Consider the following 21226-nt stretch of genomic DNA (forward strand, 5'->3'; position numbering starts at 1 on the left):
ATGGAGGCGTCAGGGCGAGGGTTCAATTCCCAGCTCTCTCCTGCAGCTGACCTGACTGTGGCCGTCGTCCTCATCCTCACCTGTGAGTCCAGATCTCAGAGTGAGTGTCAGAGTCTCACGGATGTGTCCAGGTCTGCTGTCGGTCCTGGGCAACGGGACGGTCCTGCTGGTCCACTGCAGGAGGAGGAAGAAGCTCCGCCCCCCGGAGCTCATGACCATCAACCTGGCTCTGTGTGACTTCGGCTTCTCCCTGCTGGGCTTGCCCTTCTTCATCTCCTCCAGGTACTCCCTCAGACGCGCCGCCCCCGCGCCGCTGATCACGTGACTCTCCTCAGCCTGACTCACGGCTGGATGTTCGGGGATCTGGGCTGCGTCTGGTACGGCGTCCAGGGCTTCGTGTTCGGCGTGGGCTCGCTGCAGACCACCTGCCTGATCTCGCTGGACCGCTGCCTGAAGATCTGCTGCCTCCGCTACGGTGGGTCTGCAGGTCCACTCCTGGTCCGTCGCTCACGCCGGGGTCTGTGCAGGTCAGTGGCTGGAGCGCCGCCACGTTCTGCTCTCCATTGCTCTGGTCTGGATGTGGACCATCCTGTGGGCGGTTCTACCTGCGCTGGGTTTCGGAAGTTATGGACCAGAACCGTACGGGACCAGCTGCACCATCAACTGGTGAGTGTGTGTGTCTTCACCGGGAAGTGTTTGATGGACTCGTCCTCAGGTGGAGGATCAGATCCTCTCAGAGCGACAGGACCTTCATCCTCCTCATCCTCACCTTGTGCTTCGGACTCCCCACTCTCGCCATCGTGGCGTCCTACCTGTCCATCCTGCTGACGGTCAGTGACGCCGAGTCCGTCCGTGGCGAGACTGTTAATAAAGTTGTATCCAGGTGTCCAGGTCCAAACGCAGCCTCTCGTCCATCCCGTCCTCGAGCGTCAGTCGAGCCAACAGAGACTTGAGGTTCGCAAAGGTGAGTCGAGGACAGGTGTCACGTACTCGCCTGGTTCTACCTGATGCAGGTGTGACACCTGGTTCTACCTGATGCAGGTGTGACACCTGGCTCTACCTGATGCAGGTGTGACACCTGGTTCTACCTGATGCAGGTGTGACACCTGGCTCTACCTGATGCAGGTGTGACACCTGGTTCTACCTGATGCAGGTGTGACACCTGGTTCTACCTGATGCAGGTGTGACACCTGGTTCTACCTGATGCAGGTGTGACACCTGGTTCTACCTGATGCAGGTGTGACACCTGGCTCTACCTGATGCAGGTGTGACACCTGGTTCTACCTGATGCAGGTGTGACACCTGGTTCTACCTGATGCAGGTGTGACACCTGGCTCTACCTGATGCAGGTGTGACACCTGGTTCTACCTGATGCAGGTGTGACACCTGGCTCTACCTGATGCAGGTGTCACACCTGGTTCTACCTGATGCAGCTGTGACACCTGGTTCTACCTGATGCAGGTGTGACACCTGGCTCTACCTGATGCAGGTGTGACACCTGGTTCTACCTGATGCAGGTGTGACACCTGGCTCTACCTGATGCAGGTGTGACACCTGGCTCTACCTGATGCAGGTGTGACACCTGGTTCTACCTGATGCAGGTGTGACACCTGGTTCTACCTGATGCAGGTGTGACACCTGGCTCTACCTGATGCAGGTGTGACACCTGGTTCTACCTGATGCAGGTGTGACACCTGGTTCTACCTGATGCAGGTGTGACACCTGGTTCTACCTGATGCAGGTGTGACAACTGGTTCTACCTGATGCAGGTGTGACACCTGGTTCTACCTGATGCAGGTGTGACACCTGGCTCTACCTGATGCAGGTGTGACACCTGGTTCTACCTGATGCAGGTGTGACACCTGGCTCTACCTGATGCAGGTGTGACACCTGGTTCTACCTGATGCAGGTGTGACACCTGGTTCTACCTGATGCAGGTGTGACACCTGGCTCTACCTGATGCAGGTGTGACACCTGGTTCTACCTGATGCAGGTGTGACACCTGGCTCTACCTGATGCAGGTGTCACACCTGGTTCTACCTGATGCAGCTGTGACACCTGGTTCTACCTGATGCAGGTGTGACACCTGGCTCTACCTGATGCAGGTGTGACACCTGGTTCTACCTGATGCAGGTGTGACACCTGGCTCTACCTGATGCAGGTGTGACACCTGGCTCTACCTGATGCAGGTGTGACACCTGGTTCTACCTGATGCAGGTGTGACACCTGGTTCTACCTGATGCAGGTGTGACACCTGGCTCTACCTGATGCAGGTGTGACACCTGGTTCTACCTGATGCAGGTGTGACACCTGGTTCTACCTGATGCAGGTGTGACACCTGGTTCTACCTGATGCAGGTGTGACAACTGGTTCTACCTGATGCAGGTGTGACACCTGGTTCTACCTGATGCAAGTGTGACACCTGGCTCTACCTGATGCAGGTGTGACACCTGGTTCTACCTGATGCAGGTGTGACACCTGGCTCTACCTGATGCAGGTGTGACACCTGGTTCTACCTGATGCAGGTGTGACACCTGGTTCTACCTGATGCAGGTGTGACACCTGGTTCTACCTGATGCAGGTGTGACAACTGGTTCTACCTGATGCAGGTGTGACACCTGGTTCTACCTGATGCAGGTGTGACACCTGGTTCTACCTGATGCAGGTGTGACACCTGGCTCTACCTGATGCAGGTGTGACACCTGGTTCTACCTGATGCAGGTGTGACACCTGGTTCTACCTGATGCAGGTGTGACACCTGGTTCTACCTGATGCAGGTGTGACAACTGGTTCTACCTGATGCAGGTGTGACACCTGGTTCTACCTGATGCAGGTGTGACACCTGGCTCTACCTGATGCAGGTGTGACACCTGGTTCTACCTGATGCAGGTGTGACACCTGGCTCTACCTGATGCAGGTGTGACACCTGGTTCTACCTGATGCAGGTGTGACACCTGGCTCTACCTGATGCAGGTGTGACACCTGGTTCTACCTGATGCAGGTGTGACACCTGGTTCTACCTGATGCAGGTGTGACACCTGGCTCTACCTGATGCAGGTGTGACACCTGGCTCTACCTGATGCAGGTGTGACACCTGGCTCTACCTGATGCAGGTGTGACAACTGGTTCTACCTGATGCAGGTGTGACACCTGGTTCTACCTGATGCAGGTGTGACACCTGGCTCTACCTGATGCAGGTGTGACACCTGGTTCTACCTGATGCAGGTGTGACACCTGGCTCTACCTGATGCAGGTGTGACACCTGGTTCTACCTGATGCAGGTGTGACACCTGGCTCTACCTGATGCAGGTGTGACACCTGGTTCTACCTGATGCAGGTGTGACACCTGGTTCTACCTGATGCAGGTGTGACACCTGGCTCTACCTGATGCAGGTGTGACACCTGGCTCTACCTGATGCAGGTGTGACACCTGGTTCTACCTGATGCAGGTGTGACACCTGGTTCTACCTGATGCAGGTGTGACACCTGGCTCTACCTGATGCAGGTGTGACACCTGGTTCTACCTGATGCAGGTGTGACACCTGGCTCTACCTGATGCAGGTGTCACACCTGGTTCTACCTGATGCAGCTGTGACACCTGGTTCTACCTGATGCAGGTGTGACACCTGGCTCTACCTGATGCAGGTGTGACACCTGGTTCTACCTGATGCAGGTGTGACACCTGGCTCTACCTGATGCAGGTGTGACACCTGGCTCTACCTGATGCAGGTGTGACACCTGGTTCTACCTGATGCAGGTGTGACACCTGGTTCTACCTGATGCAGGTGTGACACCTGGCTCTACCTGATGCAGGTGTGACACCTGGTTCTACCTGATGCAGGTGTGACACCTGGTTCTACCTGATGCAGGTGTGACACCTGGTTCTACCTGATGCAGGTGTGACAACTGGTTCTACCTGATGCAGGTGTGACACCTGGTTCTACCTGATGCAGGTGTGACACCTGGCTCTACCTGATGCAGGTGTGACACCTGGTTCTACCTGATGCAGGTGTGACACCTGGCTCTACCTGATGCAGGTGTGACACCTGGTTCTACCTGATGCAGGTGTGACACCTGGCTCTACCTGATGCAGGTGTGACACCTGGTTCTACCTGATGCAGGTGTGACACCTGGTTCTACCTGATGCAGGTGTGACACCTGGCTCTACCTGATGCAGGTGTGACACCTGGCTCTACCTGATGCAGGTGTGACACCTGGCTCTACCTGATGCAGGTGTGACAACTGGTTCTACCTGATGCAGGTGTGACACCTGGTTCTACCTGATGCAGGTGTGACACCTGGCTCTACCTGATGCAGGTGTGACACCTGGTTCTACCTGATGCAGGTGTGACACCTGGCTCTACCTGATGCAGGTGTGACACCTGGTTCTACCTGATGCAGGTGTGACACCTGGCTCTACCTGATGCAGGTGTGACACCTGGTTCTACCTGATGCAGGTGTGACACCTGGTTCTACCTGATGCAGGTGTGACACCTGGCTCTACCTGATGCAGGTGTGACACCTGGCTCTACCTGATGCAGGTGTGACACCTGGCTCTACCTGATGCAGGTGTGACAACTGGTTCTACCTGATGCAGGTGTGACACCTGGTTCTACCTGATGCAGGTGTGACACCTGGCTCTACCTGATGCAGGTGTGACACCTGGTTCTACCTGATGCAGGTGTGACACCTGGCTCTACCTGATGCAGGTGTGACACCTGGTTCTACCTGATGCAGGTGTGACACCTGGCTCTACCTGATGCAGGTGTGACACCTGGTTCTACCTGATGCAGGTGTGACACTTGGTTCTACCTGATGCAGGTGTGACACCTGGCTCTACCTGATGCAGGTGTGACACCTGGTTCTACCTGATGCAGGTGTGACACTTGGTTCTACCTGATGCAGGTGTGACACCTGGCTCTACCTGATGCAGGTGTGACACCTGGTTCTACCTGATGCAGGTGTGACACCTGGTTCTACCTGATGCAGGTGTGACACCTGGTTCTACCTGATGCAGGTGTGACACCTGGTTCTACCTGATGCAGGTGTGTCTTCATCGATGAAGCACCAGAAACTTTGACATTTTCTATTGAAATGTTGTTGTTTTTAATCATTACATTATAATTTGTAACTTAATTCAGTTTGATTTTCTTTTTCTAATGATTCAAAAATAACCTTTTTATATTCAATACGTTTTTAATGTCAAATATAATAATAGTTCTTATTATATATATCTTCTACCTTCACTGAATGTTCTTCACGTTCTTCTACCTTCACTGAATGTTCTTCACGTTCTTCTACCTTCACTGAAGGTTCTTCACGTTCTTCTACCTTCACTGAATGTTCTTCACGTTCTTCTACCTTCACTGAAGGTTCTTCACGTTCTTCTATCTTCACTGAATGTTCTTCACGTTCTTCTACCTTCACTGAATGTTCTTCACGTTCTTCTACCTTCACTGAAGGTTCTTCACGTTCTTCTACTTTCACTGAATGTTCTTCACGTTCTTCTACCTTCACTGAAGGTTCTTCACGTTCTTCTACCTTCACTGAAGGTTCTTCACGTTCTTCTACCTTCACTGAATGTTCTTCACGTTCTTCTACCTTCACTGAAGGTTCTTCACATTCTTCTACCTTCACTGAATGTTCTTCACGTTCTTCTACCTTCACTGAAGGTTCTTCACGTTCTTCTACCTTCACTGAAGGTTCTTCACGTTCTTCTACCTTCACTGAATGTTCTTCACGTTCTTCTACCTTCACTGAATGTTCTTCACGTTCTTCTACCTTCACTGAAGGTTCTTCACGTTCTTCTACCTTCACTGAATGTTCTTCACGTTCTTCTACCTTCACTGAAGGTTCTTCACGTTCTTCTACCTTCACTGAATGTTCTTCACGTTCTTCTACCTTCACTGAATGTTCTTCACGTTCTTCTACCTTCACTGAATGTTCTTCACGTTCTTCTACCTTCACTGAATGTTCTTCACGTTCTTCTACCTTCACTGAATGTTCTTCACGTTCTTCTACCTTCACTGAATGTTCTTCACGTTCTTCTACCTTCACTGAATGTTCTTCACGTTCTTCTACCTTCACTGAATGTTCTTCACGTTCTTCTACCTTCACTGAAGGTTCTTCACGTTCTTCTACCTTCACTGAATGTTCTTCACGTTCTTCTACCTTCACTGAAGGTTCTTCACGTTCTTCTACCTTCACTGAAGGTTCTTCACGTTCTTCTACCTTCACTGAATGTTCTTCACGTTCTTCTACCTTCACTGAAGGTTCTTCACGTTCTTCTACCTTCACTGAATGTTCTTCACGTTCTTCTACCTTCACTGAAGGTTCTTCACGTTCTTCTACCTTCACTGAATGTTCTTCACGTTCTTCTACCTTCACTGAAGGTTCTTCACGTTCTTCTACCTTTACTGAATGTTCTTCACGTTCTTCTACCTTCACTGAAGGTTCTTCACGTTCTTCTACCTTCACTGAATGTTCTTCACGTTCTTCTACCTTCACTGAATGTTCTTCACGTTCTTCTACCTTCACTGAATGTTCTTCACGTTCTTCTACCTTCACTGAATGTTCTTCACGTTCTTCTACCTTCACTGAATGTTCTTCACGTTCTTCTACCATCACTGAATGTTCTTCACGTTCTTCTACCTTCACTGAATGTTCTTCACGTTCTTCTACCTTCACTGAATGTTCTTCACGTTCTTCTACCTTCACTGGCGCTCAGATGGCGAGCGTGGTCTGCTGCAGCTTCCTTCTGGCCTGGCTTCCTTACGCCGTCGTGTCTCTGATGTCGGCGCTGGTCCTTCAGGATCCGTCCGGTCCGGGGGAACCGGGGTCCACCCTGGACCGGGCCTCCTCGTCCCTGCCCCCCCTGGTCACCCTGGTGCCCGCCATGCTGGCCAAGTCCCACTGTATGATGAACCCTCTGATCTACCAGGTGATGAACAAGGAGTTCCGGGACGATGTCTACCTGATGGTGTTCGGACCCGTCAGGGCGGAGAGGAGGAGACTTCAGAGCCACTGCAGGAGCTCCAGTGACCGTGAGTCCCACCTCAGAGACAAGATCCTGGACCATCAGGATCAGATCTAACCTCCACCGTCTCCTCTGAAGGAAGCTCCGCCCCCTCGCTCGGGCTCAGGACCACGAGGTCCTTCAGCAGCGAGAAGGAGATGAAGAGCAGCTTCTCTGAGGAGCCTGAGGACACGCAGAGGAACATGGAGCAGCTCAGTGAACATGATGATGTTTGAAGATGACGTGGTGATCTCTGGTCCTAAAGTCAATGTTGATGAGAACCAGAAGTTTGTTATTGTAGATTTAAAACATCACGAAGATCTGAACTAGTTCTTCTCCACTGACCCTGAAGATGTTTCATTATTACACGTTATTAACTATAGACACAATAATGACGTCATCTATTATTATTGCTAACATGTTAGCATAGCTTCCGTTTTTAAAGCTATTTACATTTGAAACACACAATAAACTCTAACATACATTTAATACTCATCTCTGAGGAATTTACTTTTTCTTTTATCGTAAACTATGACACGTTAGCAGTAGTTGATAGCAACCTAGCATAGCTAACACGTGACGTCACACACCTTTAAAGAGCTTTTCTTACGTTTATCTTCCTCCGTGCAGAAGCTCAGATGAACAAACAACAACAAATAAATAAAGTTGTTGTTAAAGATTGAAAGAAAACTCGACAAACTCTTATAACCTTCTTCTATGATTTATTGATTGTTGACTGACCTCTGGTGGTCAAACCCCGCATTACAAACGTTTGTGTTTAGTTCCTGTTTTTGTTTGTGTAGTAAATAATTAGTAGTTAGTTAACCTGACACTGGTTATAACCATTTAGTTATAATAGTTTGTTTCATGTTCAAAGAATCACTCAATACAGTTGAAAAGTTGTTTTAAAATGAATAAATAAATATGAACAAAGTCATGACGTTCATGTTGATGATGATGATTGCAGATGATTGACGGATGATGGATGGATGATGGATGGATGGATGGATGGATGGATGGATGGATGGATGGATGGATGGATGGATGGATGGATGGATGGATGGATGGATGGATGGATGATGGATGGATGGATGGATGGATGGATGATGGATGGATGGATGATGGATGGATGATGGATGATGGATGGATGATGGATGGATGATGGATGGATGATGGATGGATGATGGATGGATGATGGATGGATGGATGGATGATGGATGGATGATGGATGGATGATGGATGGATGATGGATGGATGATGGATGGATGGATGATGGATGGATGATGGATGATGGATGGATGATGGATGGATGGATGGATGATGGATGGATGATGGATGAGGGATGGATGATGGATGGATGGATGGATGGATGATGGATGGATGGATGATGGATGGATGATGGATGGATGATGGATGGATGGATGGATGGATGGATGGATGGATGGATGGATGATGGATGATGGATGGATGATGGATGGATGATGGATGGATGATGGATGGATGATGGATGGATGGATGATGGATGGATGATGGATGATGGATGGATGATGGATGGATGGATGGATGGATGGATGGATGATGGATGATGGATGATGGATGGATGATGGATGATGGATGATGGATGGATGATGGATGGATGGATGGATGGATGGATGGATGATGGATGGATGGATGATGGATGGATGATGGATGGATGATGGATGGATGATGGATGATGGATGATGGATGGATGATGGATGGATGATGGATGGATGGATGATGGATGGATGATGGATGATGGATGATGGATGATGGATGACGGATGGATGGATGGATGATGGATGGATGATGGATGAGGGATGGATGATGGATGGATGATGGATGGATGGATGGATGGATGATGGATGGATGATGGATGATGGATGGATGATGGATGGATGATGGATGGATGGATGGATGGATGGATGGATGATGGATGATGGATGGATGATGGATGGATGATGGATGGATGATGGATGGATGGATGATGGATGGATGATGGATGATGGATGGATGATGGATGATGGATGGATGGATGGATGGATGATGGATGATGGATGATGGATGATGGATGGATGATGGATGATGGATGGATGATGGATGGATGGATGGATGGATGGATGGATGGATGGATGGATGGATGATGGATGGATGATGGATGGATGATGGATGGATGGATGATGGATGATGGATGATGGATGGATGATGGATGATGGATGGATGATGGATGATGGATGGATGGATGATGGATGGATGATGGATGATGGATGGATGATGGATGGATGGATGATGGATGGATGATGGATGAGGGATGAATAACAATTATTTTAATTATTTTTCATGTTAAACAAAGAAACATTGAAACATGACTTTAACTATAAAAATAGAAACAAAATGACTTCATGTTATTCCTGGAGCAACAGCGCCCTCTAGCGCCGCCACTGCTCAACACGAACGACATGTTTAACAAAACAAGCGTGTTTTTAAAAATCATATTTTAATGTTTATTCTCTAATGAATCGTCACTAGTTTATATTTCATTATTATTATTGTTCTTGTTGTTTTTGTGACGTCAGCGGCCGCCACTCCCAGTTGCTGACGTCATCCAGCGGCACTCAAACAGTTAAAGCATGAGTGCGCATCTAGCGGCGTCTTTACGGTAGACGCTCTCGCTAGCGGTCATTTTTGTCTCCAGGACTCCTGGACCTGCTGGTTCCGGCACCGCTGCCTCGATCTCACCTCCGGCTCGGTTCCGAGTTCGTGTCGGTTTGGACCTGGACGTCGACGCGTGCCTGACCCGCGCTAACATCCTGCGGCTTTAAGGATCAGCTTCTAATCCAGGACCAGGTTCAGGTTCTGGTGCCGTCGTGGTTCTGCTCAGGTCCACTTTCTGTCGTAGCGAGAAGGTCGAAGGTTCGAGTTCATGCCAGATCTGCAGCGCTTCAGTTTCCCATACCACAGCATGAATCCTTTGTTGGGGGGCTCCACGCAGCAGGCCCCCCAGCTCAGCCCCGGACACCCGGACTCGCCCTCCTCTCTGTTCCCGGAGCCGGTCTTCGGTGGCTCGGATCCGTCCCTCCTGAGCGACCCCCTCGCTGCAGGGCCAGACTTCACCGCAGCCCCCCCCCACCTGCACCACTTCCAGCCGCGCGCCGGGCCCCCCCCACCCGCAGCCATGGCCCTCAGGAACGACCTGGGCTCCAACATCAGCGTCCTGAAGACCCTGAACCTGAGGTTCCGCTGCTTCCTGGCCAAGGTGCACGAGCTGGAGCGCCGGAACCGGGTCCTGGAGAAGCAGCTGCAGCAGGTCGACACCAAGAGCTGCAGCTGCTGCGACAGAACCTCCCTGGACGCCGCGGTGCAGACCGGCTTCGTGGGCACCGTCCCGCTCAGACCCGGGTCCCTGTCCTTCCACAACACCAACAACTCGGCCAGGAGGCCCACCACCCTCCTGGCCCCGTCAGAACACTCCACCCAGACCCTCCAGACCCCGACCGTCACCCTCAGCCAGGCCTCGCCCGGCCCGTCCTCCCCGGGCTCCAGACCCGGCTCCTCCTCCGCCCTCGGGCCCCGCTTCATGCCCGGCACCATCTGGTCCTACAACCACCCCCGCAGGTTTGGACCCGGGGCGGACAGGCTGACGAGTCCCGGGGTGTCCTGGGTTCACCCGGACGGAGTCGGGGTCCAGATCGACACCATCACGCCCGAGATCCGAGCGCTTTACAACGTCCTGGCCAAAGTCAAGCGCGAGAGAGACGAGTACAAGCGCAGGTAACGCTCACACCAGCTAGCCGGGGTTAGACGCAGGCGGGATACCTGGTTAGCCAGGGTCACATGGAGGCTAAAGGTCATCAGATTAAGGACCCAGACATTTTAGTTTAATCTAAAGATGTTGTCAGGGGCCACATCATGTACTGAGACTGTTGTCAGGGGCCACATCATGTACTGAGACTGTTGTCAGGGGCCACATCATATACTGAGACTGTTGTCAGGGGCCACATCATGTACTGAGACTGTTGTCAGGGGCCACATCATATACTGAGACTGTTGTCAGGGGCCACATCATGTACTGAGACTGTTGTCAGGGGCCACATCATGTACTGAGACTGTTGTCAGGGGCCACATCATATACTGAGACTGTTGTCAGGGGCCACATCATGTACTGAGACTGTTGTCAGGGGCCACATCATATACTGAGACTGTTGTCAGGGGCCACATCATGTACTGAGACTGTTGTCAGGGGCCACATCATGTACTGAGACTGTTGTCAGGGGCCACATCATATACTGAGACTGTTGTCAGGGGCCACATCATATACTGAGACTGTTGTCAGGGGCCACATCATATACTGAGACTGTTGTCAGGGGCCACATCATGTACTGAGACTGTTGTCAGGGGCCACATCATGTACTGAGACTGTTGTCAGGGGCCACATCATGTACTGAGACTGTTGTCAGGGGCCACATCATGTACTGAGACTGTTGTCAGGGGCCACATCATATACTGAGACTGTTGTCAGGGGCCACATCATGTACTGAGACTGTTGTCAGGGGCCACATCATATACTGAGACTGTTGTCAGGGGCCACATCATGTACTGAGACTGTTGTCAGGGGCCACATCATGTACTGAGACTGTTGTCAGGGGCCACATCATATACTGAGACTGTTGTCAGGGGCCACATCATATACTGAGACTGTTGTCAGGGGCCACATCATATACTGAGACTGTTGTCAGGGGCCACATCATATACTGAGACTGTTGTCAGGGGCCACATCATATACTGAGACTGTTGTCAGGGGCCACATCATATACTGAGACTGTTGTCAGGGGCCACATCATATACTGAGACAGTTGTCAGGGGCCACATCATATACTGAGACTGTTGTCAGGGGCCACATCATGTACTGAGACTGTTGTCAGGGGCCACATCATATACTGAGACTGTTGTCAGGGGCCACATCATATACTGAGACTGTTGTCAGGGGCCACATCATGTACCGAGACTGTTGTCAGGGGCCACATCTTATACTGAGACTGTTGTCAGGGGCCACATCATATACTGAGACTGTTGTCAGGGGCCACATCATATACTGAGACTGTTGTCAGGGGCCACATCATATACTGAGACTGTTGTCAGGGGCCACATCATATACTGAGACTGTTGTCAGGGGCCACATCATATACTGAGACTGTTGTCAGGGGCCACATCATATACTGAGACTGTTGTCAGGGGCCACATCATATACTGAGACTGTTGTCAGGGGCCACATCATATACTGAGACTGTTGTCAGGGGCCACATCATGTACTGAGACTGTTGTCAGGGGCCACATCATATACTGAGACTGTTGTCAGGGGCCACATCATATACTGAGACTGTTGTCAGGGGCCACATCATGTACCGAGACTGTTGTCAGGGGCCACATCTTATACTGAGACTGTTGTCAGGGGCCACATCATGTACTGAGACTGTTGTCAGGGGCCACATCATATACTGAGACTGTTGTCAGGGGCCACATCATATACTGAGACTGTTGTCAGGGGCCACATCATGTACTGAGACTGTTGTCAGGGGCCACATCATGTACTGAGACTGTTGTCAGGGGCCACATCATATACTGAGACTGTTGTCAGGGGCCACATCATATACTGAGACTGTTGTCAGGGGCCACATCATGTACTGAGACTGTTGTCAGGGGCCACATAATATACTGAGACTGTTGTCAGGGGCCACATCATGTACTGAGACTGTTGTCAGGGGCCACATAATATACTGAGACTGTTGTCAGGGGCCACATCATATACTGAGACTGTTGTCAGGGGCCACATCATGTACTGAGACTGTTGTCAGGGGCCACATCATGTACTGAGACTGTTGTCTGGGGCCACATCATGTACTGAGACTGTTGTCAGGGGCCACATCATGTACTGAGACTGTTGTCAGGGGCCACATCATGTACTGAGACTGTTGTCAGGGGCCACATCATATACTGCGACTGTTGTCAGGGGCCACATCATGTACTGAGACTGTTGTCAGGGGCCACATCATGTACTGAGACTGTTGTCAGGGGCCACATCATATACTGAGACTGTTGTCAGGGGCCACATCATGTACTGAGACTGTTGTCAGGGGCCACATCATATACTGAGACTGTTGTCAGGGGCCACATCATGTACGGAGACTGTTGTCAGGGGCCACATCATGTACTGAGACTGTTGTCAGGGGCCACATCATATACTGAGACTGTTGTCAGGGGCCACATCATGTACTGAGACTGTTGTCAGGGGCCACATCATATACTGAGACTGTTGTCAGGGGCCACATCATGTACTGAGACTGTTGTCAGGGGCCACATCATGTACTGAGACTGTTGTCAGGGGCCACATCATATACTGAGACTGTTGTCAGGGGCCACATCATGTACTGAGACTGTTGTCAGGGGCCACATCATATACTGAGACTGTTGTCAGGGGCCACATCATATACTGAGACTGTTGTCAGGGGCCACATAATATACTGAGACTGTTGTCAGGGGCCACATCATGTACTGAGACTGTTGTCAGGGGCCACATCATGTACTGAGACTGTTGTCAGGGGCCACATCATATACTGAGACTGTTGTCAGGGGCCACATCATATACTGAGACTGTTGTCAGGGGCCACATCATGTACTGAGACTGTTGTCAGGGGCCACATCATGTACTGAGACTGTTGTCAGGGGCCACATCATGTACTGAGACTGTTGTCAGGGGCCACATCATATACTGAGACTGTTGTCAGGGGCCACATCATGTATTGAGACTGTTGTCAGGGGCCACATCATGTACTGAGACTGTTGTCAGGGGCCACATCATGTACGGAGACTGTTGTCAGGGGCCACATCATATACTGAGACTGTTGTCAGGGGCCACATCATGTACTGAGACTGTTGTCAGGGGCCACATCATGTACTGAGACTGTTGTCAGGGGCCACATCATATACTGAGACTGTTGTCAGGGGCCACATCATGTACTGAGACTGTTGTCAGGGGCCACATCATATACTGAGACTGTTGTCAGGGGCCACATCATATACTGAGACTGTTGTCAGGGGCCACATCATATACTGAGACTGTTGTCAGGGGCCACATCATATACTGAGACTGTTGTCAGGGGCCACATCATGTACGGAGACTGTTGTCAGGGGCCACATCATGTACGGAGACTTGTCATATATTACTTAACATATAAACATCGCTCAGACAACAACATTGACACATTTCCCAGCATGCACCCTGGTCACATGACCTCCGAACTATCGCATTAAAGGTCGTCTGAGGTCAAGCTGGTTTCAAGTTTATTTAGTGTATATTTAGTGTGTATTAATGATGATATTTCAAGAAATACGTGACTATCATGGATGTTTGTGGTAAATGCAAGTAAAAGTCAAGATGGCGTCTTCGGTGTCAATCGTGGCTCGTTTACAAAAGAGCAGATTCTTCAACATCAACATGATTTTTATTGTTTGATTCACAGTCAATTCTTAGTTGAATCTTCGTGAAAACAAACAAACAAACAAACAAACAAACCAACAAACAAACAGTCGTCAAAACACGGTTTGAAAAAGTTAAATCTCAGGCTTCTGGTGAGTTCTGGTGCTAAGCTAATGCTAACATGTTTATTAACATCAACTAGTATCAACTCTGGTGTCATTAAACATCAACTACTATCAACTCTGGTGTCATTAAACATCAACTAGTATCAACTCTGGTGTCATTAAACATCAACTACTATCAACTCTGGTGTCATTAAACATCAACTAGTATCAACTCTGGTGTCATTAAACATCAACTAGTATCAACTCTGGTGTCATTAAACATCAACTAGTATCAACTCTGGTGTCATTAAACATCAACTAGTATCAACTCTGGTGTCATTAAACATCAACTAGTATCAACTCTGGTGTCATTAAACATCAACTAGTATCAACTTTGGTGACATTAAACATCAACTAGTATCAACTCTGGTGTCATTAAACATCAACTAGTATCAACTCTGGTGTCATTAAACATCAACTAGTATCAACTCTGGTGTCATTAAACATCAACTAGTATCAACTCTGGTGTCATTAAACATCAACTAGTATCAACTTTGTTGTCATTAAACATCAACTAGTATCAACTCTGGTGTCATTAAACATCAACTAGTATCAACTTTGGTGTCATTAAACATCAACTAGTATCAACTTTGGTGTCATTAAACATCAACTAGTATCAACTCTGGTGTCATTAAACATCAACTAGTATCAACTCTGGTGTCATTAAACATAAACTAGTATCAACTTTGGTGTCATTAAACATCAACTAGTATCAACTCTGGTGTCATTAAACATCAACTAGTATCGACTCTGGTGTCATTAAACATCAACTAGTATCGACTCTGGTGTCATTAAACATCAACTAGTATCGACTCTGGTGTCATTAAACATAAACTAGTATCGACTCTGGTGTCATTAAACATAAACTAGTATCAACTCTGGTGTCATTAAACATAAACTAGTATCAACTCTGGTGTCATTAAACATCAACTAGTATCAACTCTGGTGTCATTAAACATAAACTAGTATCAACTCTGGTGTCATTAAACATCAACTAGTATCAACTCTGGTGTCATTAAACATCAACTAGTATCAACTCTGGTGTCATTAAACATCAACTAGTATCGACTCTGGTGTCATTAAACATCAACTAGTATCAACTCTGGTGTCATTAAACATAAACTAGTATCAATTCTGGTGTCATTAAACATCAACTAGTATCAACTCTGGTGTCATTAAACATCAACTAGTATCAACTCTGGTGTCATTAAACATCAACTAGTATCAACTCTGGTGTCATTAAACATAAACTAGTATCAACTCTGGTGTCATTAAACATCAACTAGTATCAACTCTGGTGTCATAAAACATAAACTAGTATCAATTCTGGTGTCATTAAACATCAACTAGTATCAACTCTGGTGTCATTAAACATCAACTAGTATCAACTCTGGTGTCATTAAACATCAACTAGTATCAATTCTGGTGTCATTAAACATCAACTAGTATCAACTCTGGTGTCATTAAACATCAACTAATATCAACTCTGGTGTCATTAAACATCAACTAGTATCAACTCTGGTGTCATTAAACATCAACTAATATCAACTCTGGTGTCATTAAACATCAACTAGTATCAACTCTGGTGTCATTAAACATCAACTAATATCAACTCTGGTGTCATTAAACATCAACTAGTATCAACTCTGGTGTCATTAAACATCAACTAGTATCAACTCTGGTGTCATTAAACATCAACTAGTATCAACTCTGGTGTCATTAAACAAACTAGTATCAATTCTGGTGTCATTTAACATCAACTAGTATCAACTCTGGTGTCATTAAACATCAACTAGTATCAACTCTGGTGTCATTAAACATCAACTAGTATCAACTCTGGTGTCATTAAACATCAACTAATATCAACTCTGGTGTCATTAAACATCAACTAGTATCAACTCTGGTGTCATTAAACATCAACTAATATCAACTCTGGTGTCATTAAACATCAACTAGTATCAACTCTGGTGTCATTAAACATCAACTAATATCAACTCTGGTGTTATTAAACATCAACTAGTATCAACTCTGGTGTCATTAAACATCAACTAATATCAACTCTGGTGTCATTAAACATCAACTAGTATCAACTCTGGTGTCATTAAACATCAACTAGTATCAACTCTGGTGTCATTAAACATCAACTAATATCAACTCTGGTGTCATTAAACATCAACTAGTATCAACTCTGGTGTCATTAAACATCAACTAGTATCAACTCTGGTGTCATTAAACATCAACTAATATCAACTCTGGTGTCATTAAACATCAACTAGTATCAACTCTGGTGTCATTAAACATCAACTGGTATCAACTCTGGTGTCATTAAACATCAACTGGTATCAACTCTGGTGTCATTAAACATCAACTAGTATCAACTCTGGTGTCATTAAACATCAACTAGTATCAACTCTGGTGTCATTAAACATCAACTAGTATCAACTCTGGTGTCATTAAACATCAACTAGTATCAACTCTGGTGTCATTAAACATAAACTAGTATCAATTCTGGTGTCATTAAACATCAACTAGTATCAACTCTGGTGTCATTAAACATCAACTAGTATCAACTCTGGTGTCATTAAACATCAACTAGTATCAACTCTGGTGTCATTAAACATCAACTAGTATCAACTCTGGTGTCATTAAACATCAACTAATATCAACTCTGGTGTCATTAAACATCAACTAGTATCAACTCTGGTGTCATTAAACATCAACTAATATCAACTCTGGTGTCATTAAACATCAACTAGTATCAACTCTGATGTCATTAAACATCAACTAATATCAACTCTGGTGTCATTAAACATCAACTAGTATCAACTCTGGTGTCATTAAACATCAACTAGTATCAACTCTGGTGTCATTAAACATCAACTAATATCAACTCTGGTGTCATTAAACATCAACTAGTATCAACTCTGGTGTCATTAAACATCAACTAATATCAACTCTGGTGTCATTAAACATCAACTAGTATCAACTCTGGTGTCATTAAACATCAACTAGTATCAACTCTGGTGTCATTAAACATAAACTAGTATCAACTCTGGTGTCATTAAACATCAACTAGTATCAACTCTGGTGTCATTAAACATAAACTAGTATCAACTCTGGTGTCATTAAACATCAACTAGTATCAACTCTGGTGTCATTAAACATCAACTAGTATCAACTCTGGTGTCATTAAACATCAACTAGTATCAACTCTGGTGTCATTAAACATCAACTAGTATCAACTCTGGTGTCATTAAACATAAACTAGTATCAACTCTGGTGTCATTAAACATCAACTAGTATCAACTCTGGTGTCATTAAACATCAACTAGTATCAACTCTGGTGTCATTAAACATCAACTAGTATCAACTCTGGTGTCATTAAACATCAACTAGTATCAACTCTGGTGTCATTAAACATCAACTAGTATCAACTCTGGTGTCATTAAACATCAACTAGTATCAACTCTGGTGTCATTAAACATCAACTAGTATCAACTCTGGTATCATGAAATTAAATCTGGACAAACGAGAGGTTACGAGAGTCCATTATGACGCAATAATGGCTACACTCCTCCAGCTGTAATCATGCTTTGTTCATACAATGAGTCCCTTGGAGGTGGAGACCATTGATGACATGCAGTGACAAACCTCCATGATTGACATGTTAAACAATTTTAAACTATAATCAAACAATCTTCTTCTTCTTCTTCTTCTTCTTCTTCTTCTTCTTCTTCTTCTTCTTCTTCTTCTTCTTCTTCTTCTTCTTCTTCTTCTTCTTCTTCTTCTTCTTCTTCTTCTTCTTCTTCTTCTTCTTCTTCTTCTTCATTCCTCCTCTCGCTGTCCTTCCTTCTCTCTCTCTCTCCTTCTCTCTCTCTCCCTCTGCAATGCAGCAGCTTCTCTGCACTAGTGTCGTCTCCTCATGACTCGGCAGTTTGAGCTCACGTTGTGTTGTTGTGTGATGATGTGTGATGTTGTGTGATGACATGTGTTGTTGTGTGTTGTTGTGTGATGATCTGTGATGTTGTGTTATGTTGTGTGATGATGTGTTTTGTTGTATGATGGTGTGTGATGATGTGTGATGTTGTGTAATGATCTGTGATGTTGTGTTATGTTGTGTGATGATGTGTGTTGTTGTATGATGGTGTGTGATGATGTGTGATGTTGTGTGATGACATGTGTTGTTGTTGTGTGTTGTTGTGTGATGATGTGTGTTGTTGTATGATGGTGTGTGATGATGTGTGATGTTGTGTGATGACATGTGTTGTTGTGTGTTGTTGTGTGATGATCTGATGTTGTGTTATGTTGTATCATGATGTGTGTTGTTGTATGATGGTGTGTGATGATGTGTGTTGTTGTATCCTGTTGTGTGATGATGTGTGATGTTGTGTTATGTTGTGTGATGATGTGTGTTGTTGTATGATGATGTGTGATGTTGTGTTATGTTGTGTGATGATGTGTGATGTTGTGTTATGTTGTGTGATGATGTGTGTTGTTGTGTGATGAAGTAAGTAAGTAATTTTTATTTATATAGCGCTTTTCCAGACCAGGGTCACAAAGAACTTAAACAATCAAAACAATATTCAATAAAGTATATACTTTAAAGATCAAGATAAAACTGAGAACAACACAGGAGTTCCAGAAATTCAAGGAAAAGCCTGAACAAATAAAAACGCCTTAAGATGTTTCTTAAAGGAGTCAGTAGATCATCAAACACACAGATGTTTCTTGAAGGAGTCAGTAGATCATCAAACACACATGTTTCTTGAAGGAGTCAGTAGATCATCAAACACAGATGTTTCTTGAAGGAGTCAGTAGATCATCAAACACACATGTTTCTTGAAGGAGTCAGTAGATCATCAAACACAGATGTTTCTTGAAGGAGTCAGTAGATCATCAAACACAGATGTTTCTTGAAGGAGTCAGTAGATCATCAAACACAGATGTTTCTTGAAGGAGTCAGTAGATCATCAAACACAGATGTTTCTTGAAGGAGTCAGTAGATCATCAAACACAGATGTTTCTTGAAGGAGTCAGTAGATCATCAAACACAGATGTTTCTTGAAGGAGTCAGTAGATCATCAAACACAGATGTTTCTTGAAGGAGTCAGTAGATCATCAAACACAGATGTTTCTTGAAGGAGTCAGTAGATCATCAAACACACAGATGTTTCTTGAAGGAGTCAGTAGATCATCAAACACAGATGTTTCTTGAAGGAGTCAGTAGATCATCAAACACAGATGTTTCTTGAAGGAGTCAGTAGATCATCAAACACACAGATGTTTCTTGAAGGAGTCAGTAGATCATCAAACACACATGTTTCTTGAAGGAGTCAGTAGATCATCAAACACACATGTTTCTTGAAGGAGTCAGTAGATCATCAAACACAGAGATGTTTCTTGAAGGAGTCAGTAGATCATCAAACACACATGTTTCTTGAAGGAGTCAGTAGATCATCAAACACACATGTTTCTTAAAGGAGTCAGTAGATCATCAAACACAGATGTTTCTTAAAGGAGTCAGTAGATCATCAAACACAGATGTTTCTTAAAGGAGTCAGTAGATCATCAAACACAGATGTTTCTTGAAGGAGTCAGTAGATCATCAAACACACATGTTTCTTGAAGGAGTCAGTAGATCATCAAACACAGATGTTTCTTAAAGGAGTCAGTAGATCATCAAACACAGATGTTTCTTAAAGGAGTCAGTAGATCATCAAACACAGATGTTTCTTGAAGGAGTCAGTAGATCATCAAACACAGATGTTTCTTGAAGGAGTCAGTAGATCATCAAACACAGATGTTTCTTGAAGGAGTCAGTAGATCATCAAACACAGATGTTACTTGAAGGAGTCAGTAGATCATCAAACACACATGTTTCTTGAAGGAGTCAGTAGATCATCAAACACAGATGTTTCTTGAAGGAGTCAGTAGATCATCAAACACAGATGTTTCTTGAAGGAGTCAGTAGATCATCAAACACAGATGTTTCTTGAAGGAGTCAGTAGATCATCAAACACAGATGTTTCTTGAAGGAGTCAGTAGATCATCAAACACTGATGTTTCTTGAAGGAGTCAGTAGATCATCAAACACAGATGTTTCTTGAAGGAGTCAGTAGATCATCAAACACAGATGTTTCTTGAAGGAGTCAGTAGATCATCAAACACAGATGTTTCTTGAAGGAGTCAGTAGATCATCAAACACAGATGTTTCTTGAAGGAGTCAGTAGATCATCAAACACAGATGTTTCTTGAAGGAGTCAGTAGATCATCAAACACAGATGTTTCTTGAAGGAGTCAGTAGATCATCAAACACAGATGTTACTTGAAGGAGTCAGTAGATCATCAAACACACATGTTTCTTGAAGGAGTCAGTAGATCATCAAACACAGATGTTTCTTGAAGGAGTCAGTAGATCATCAAACACAGATGTTTCTTGAAGGAGTCAGTAGATCATCAAACACAGATGTTTCTTGAAGGAGTCAGTAGATCATCAAACACAGATGTTTCTTGAAGGAGTCAGTAGATCATCAAACACAGATGTTTCTTGAAGGA

General features: G+C 45.8%; 2 protein-coding genes across 3 annotated transcripts in view; both read left to right on the top strand.

Moving 5' to 3' along the window:
- Window positions 1-9829, top strand: opn9 (opsin 9). Its single transcript, XM_087812399.1, is given in 9 exon segments — window positions 1-82; window positions 132-282; window positions 336-497; window positions 499-666; window positions 716-830; window positions 884-964; window positions 6728-7043; window positions 7115-7231; window positions 9729-9829. Coding segments are annotated over 9 exon segments (1293 nt in total).
- Window positions 9701-21226, top strand: part of iffo1b (intermediate filament family orphan 1b) — a 27315-nt gene continuing 15789 nt past the window's right edge. For both annotated transcript variants that reach the window (XM_087812375.1, XM_087812376.1), the window contains exon 1: window positions 9701-10804. In XM_087812375.1, the coding sequence (XP_087668501.1) occupies window positions 9957-10804 (848 nt within the window). In that variant the 5' untranslated portion in view covers window positions 9701-9956. The remainder of the gene's footprint in view (window positions 10805-21226) is intronic.

Source organism: Callionymus lyra, chromosome 17 (assembly GCF_982586985.1).
Source record: "Callionymus lyra chromosome 17, fCalLyr1.hap1.1, whole genome shotgun sequence".
NCBI classification, from domain to species: domain Eukaryota; kingdom Metazoa; phylum Chordata; class Actinopteri; order Syngnathiformes; family Callionymidae; genus Callionymus; species Callionymus lyra.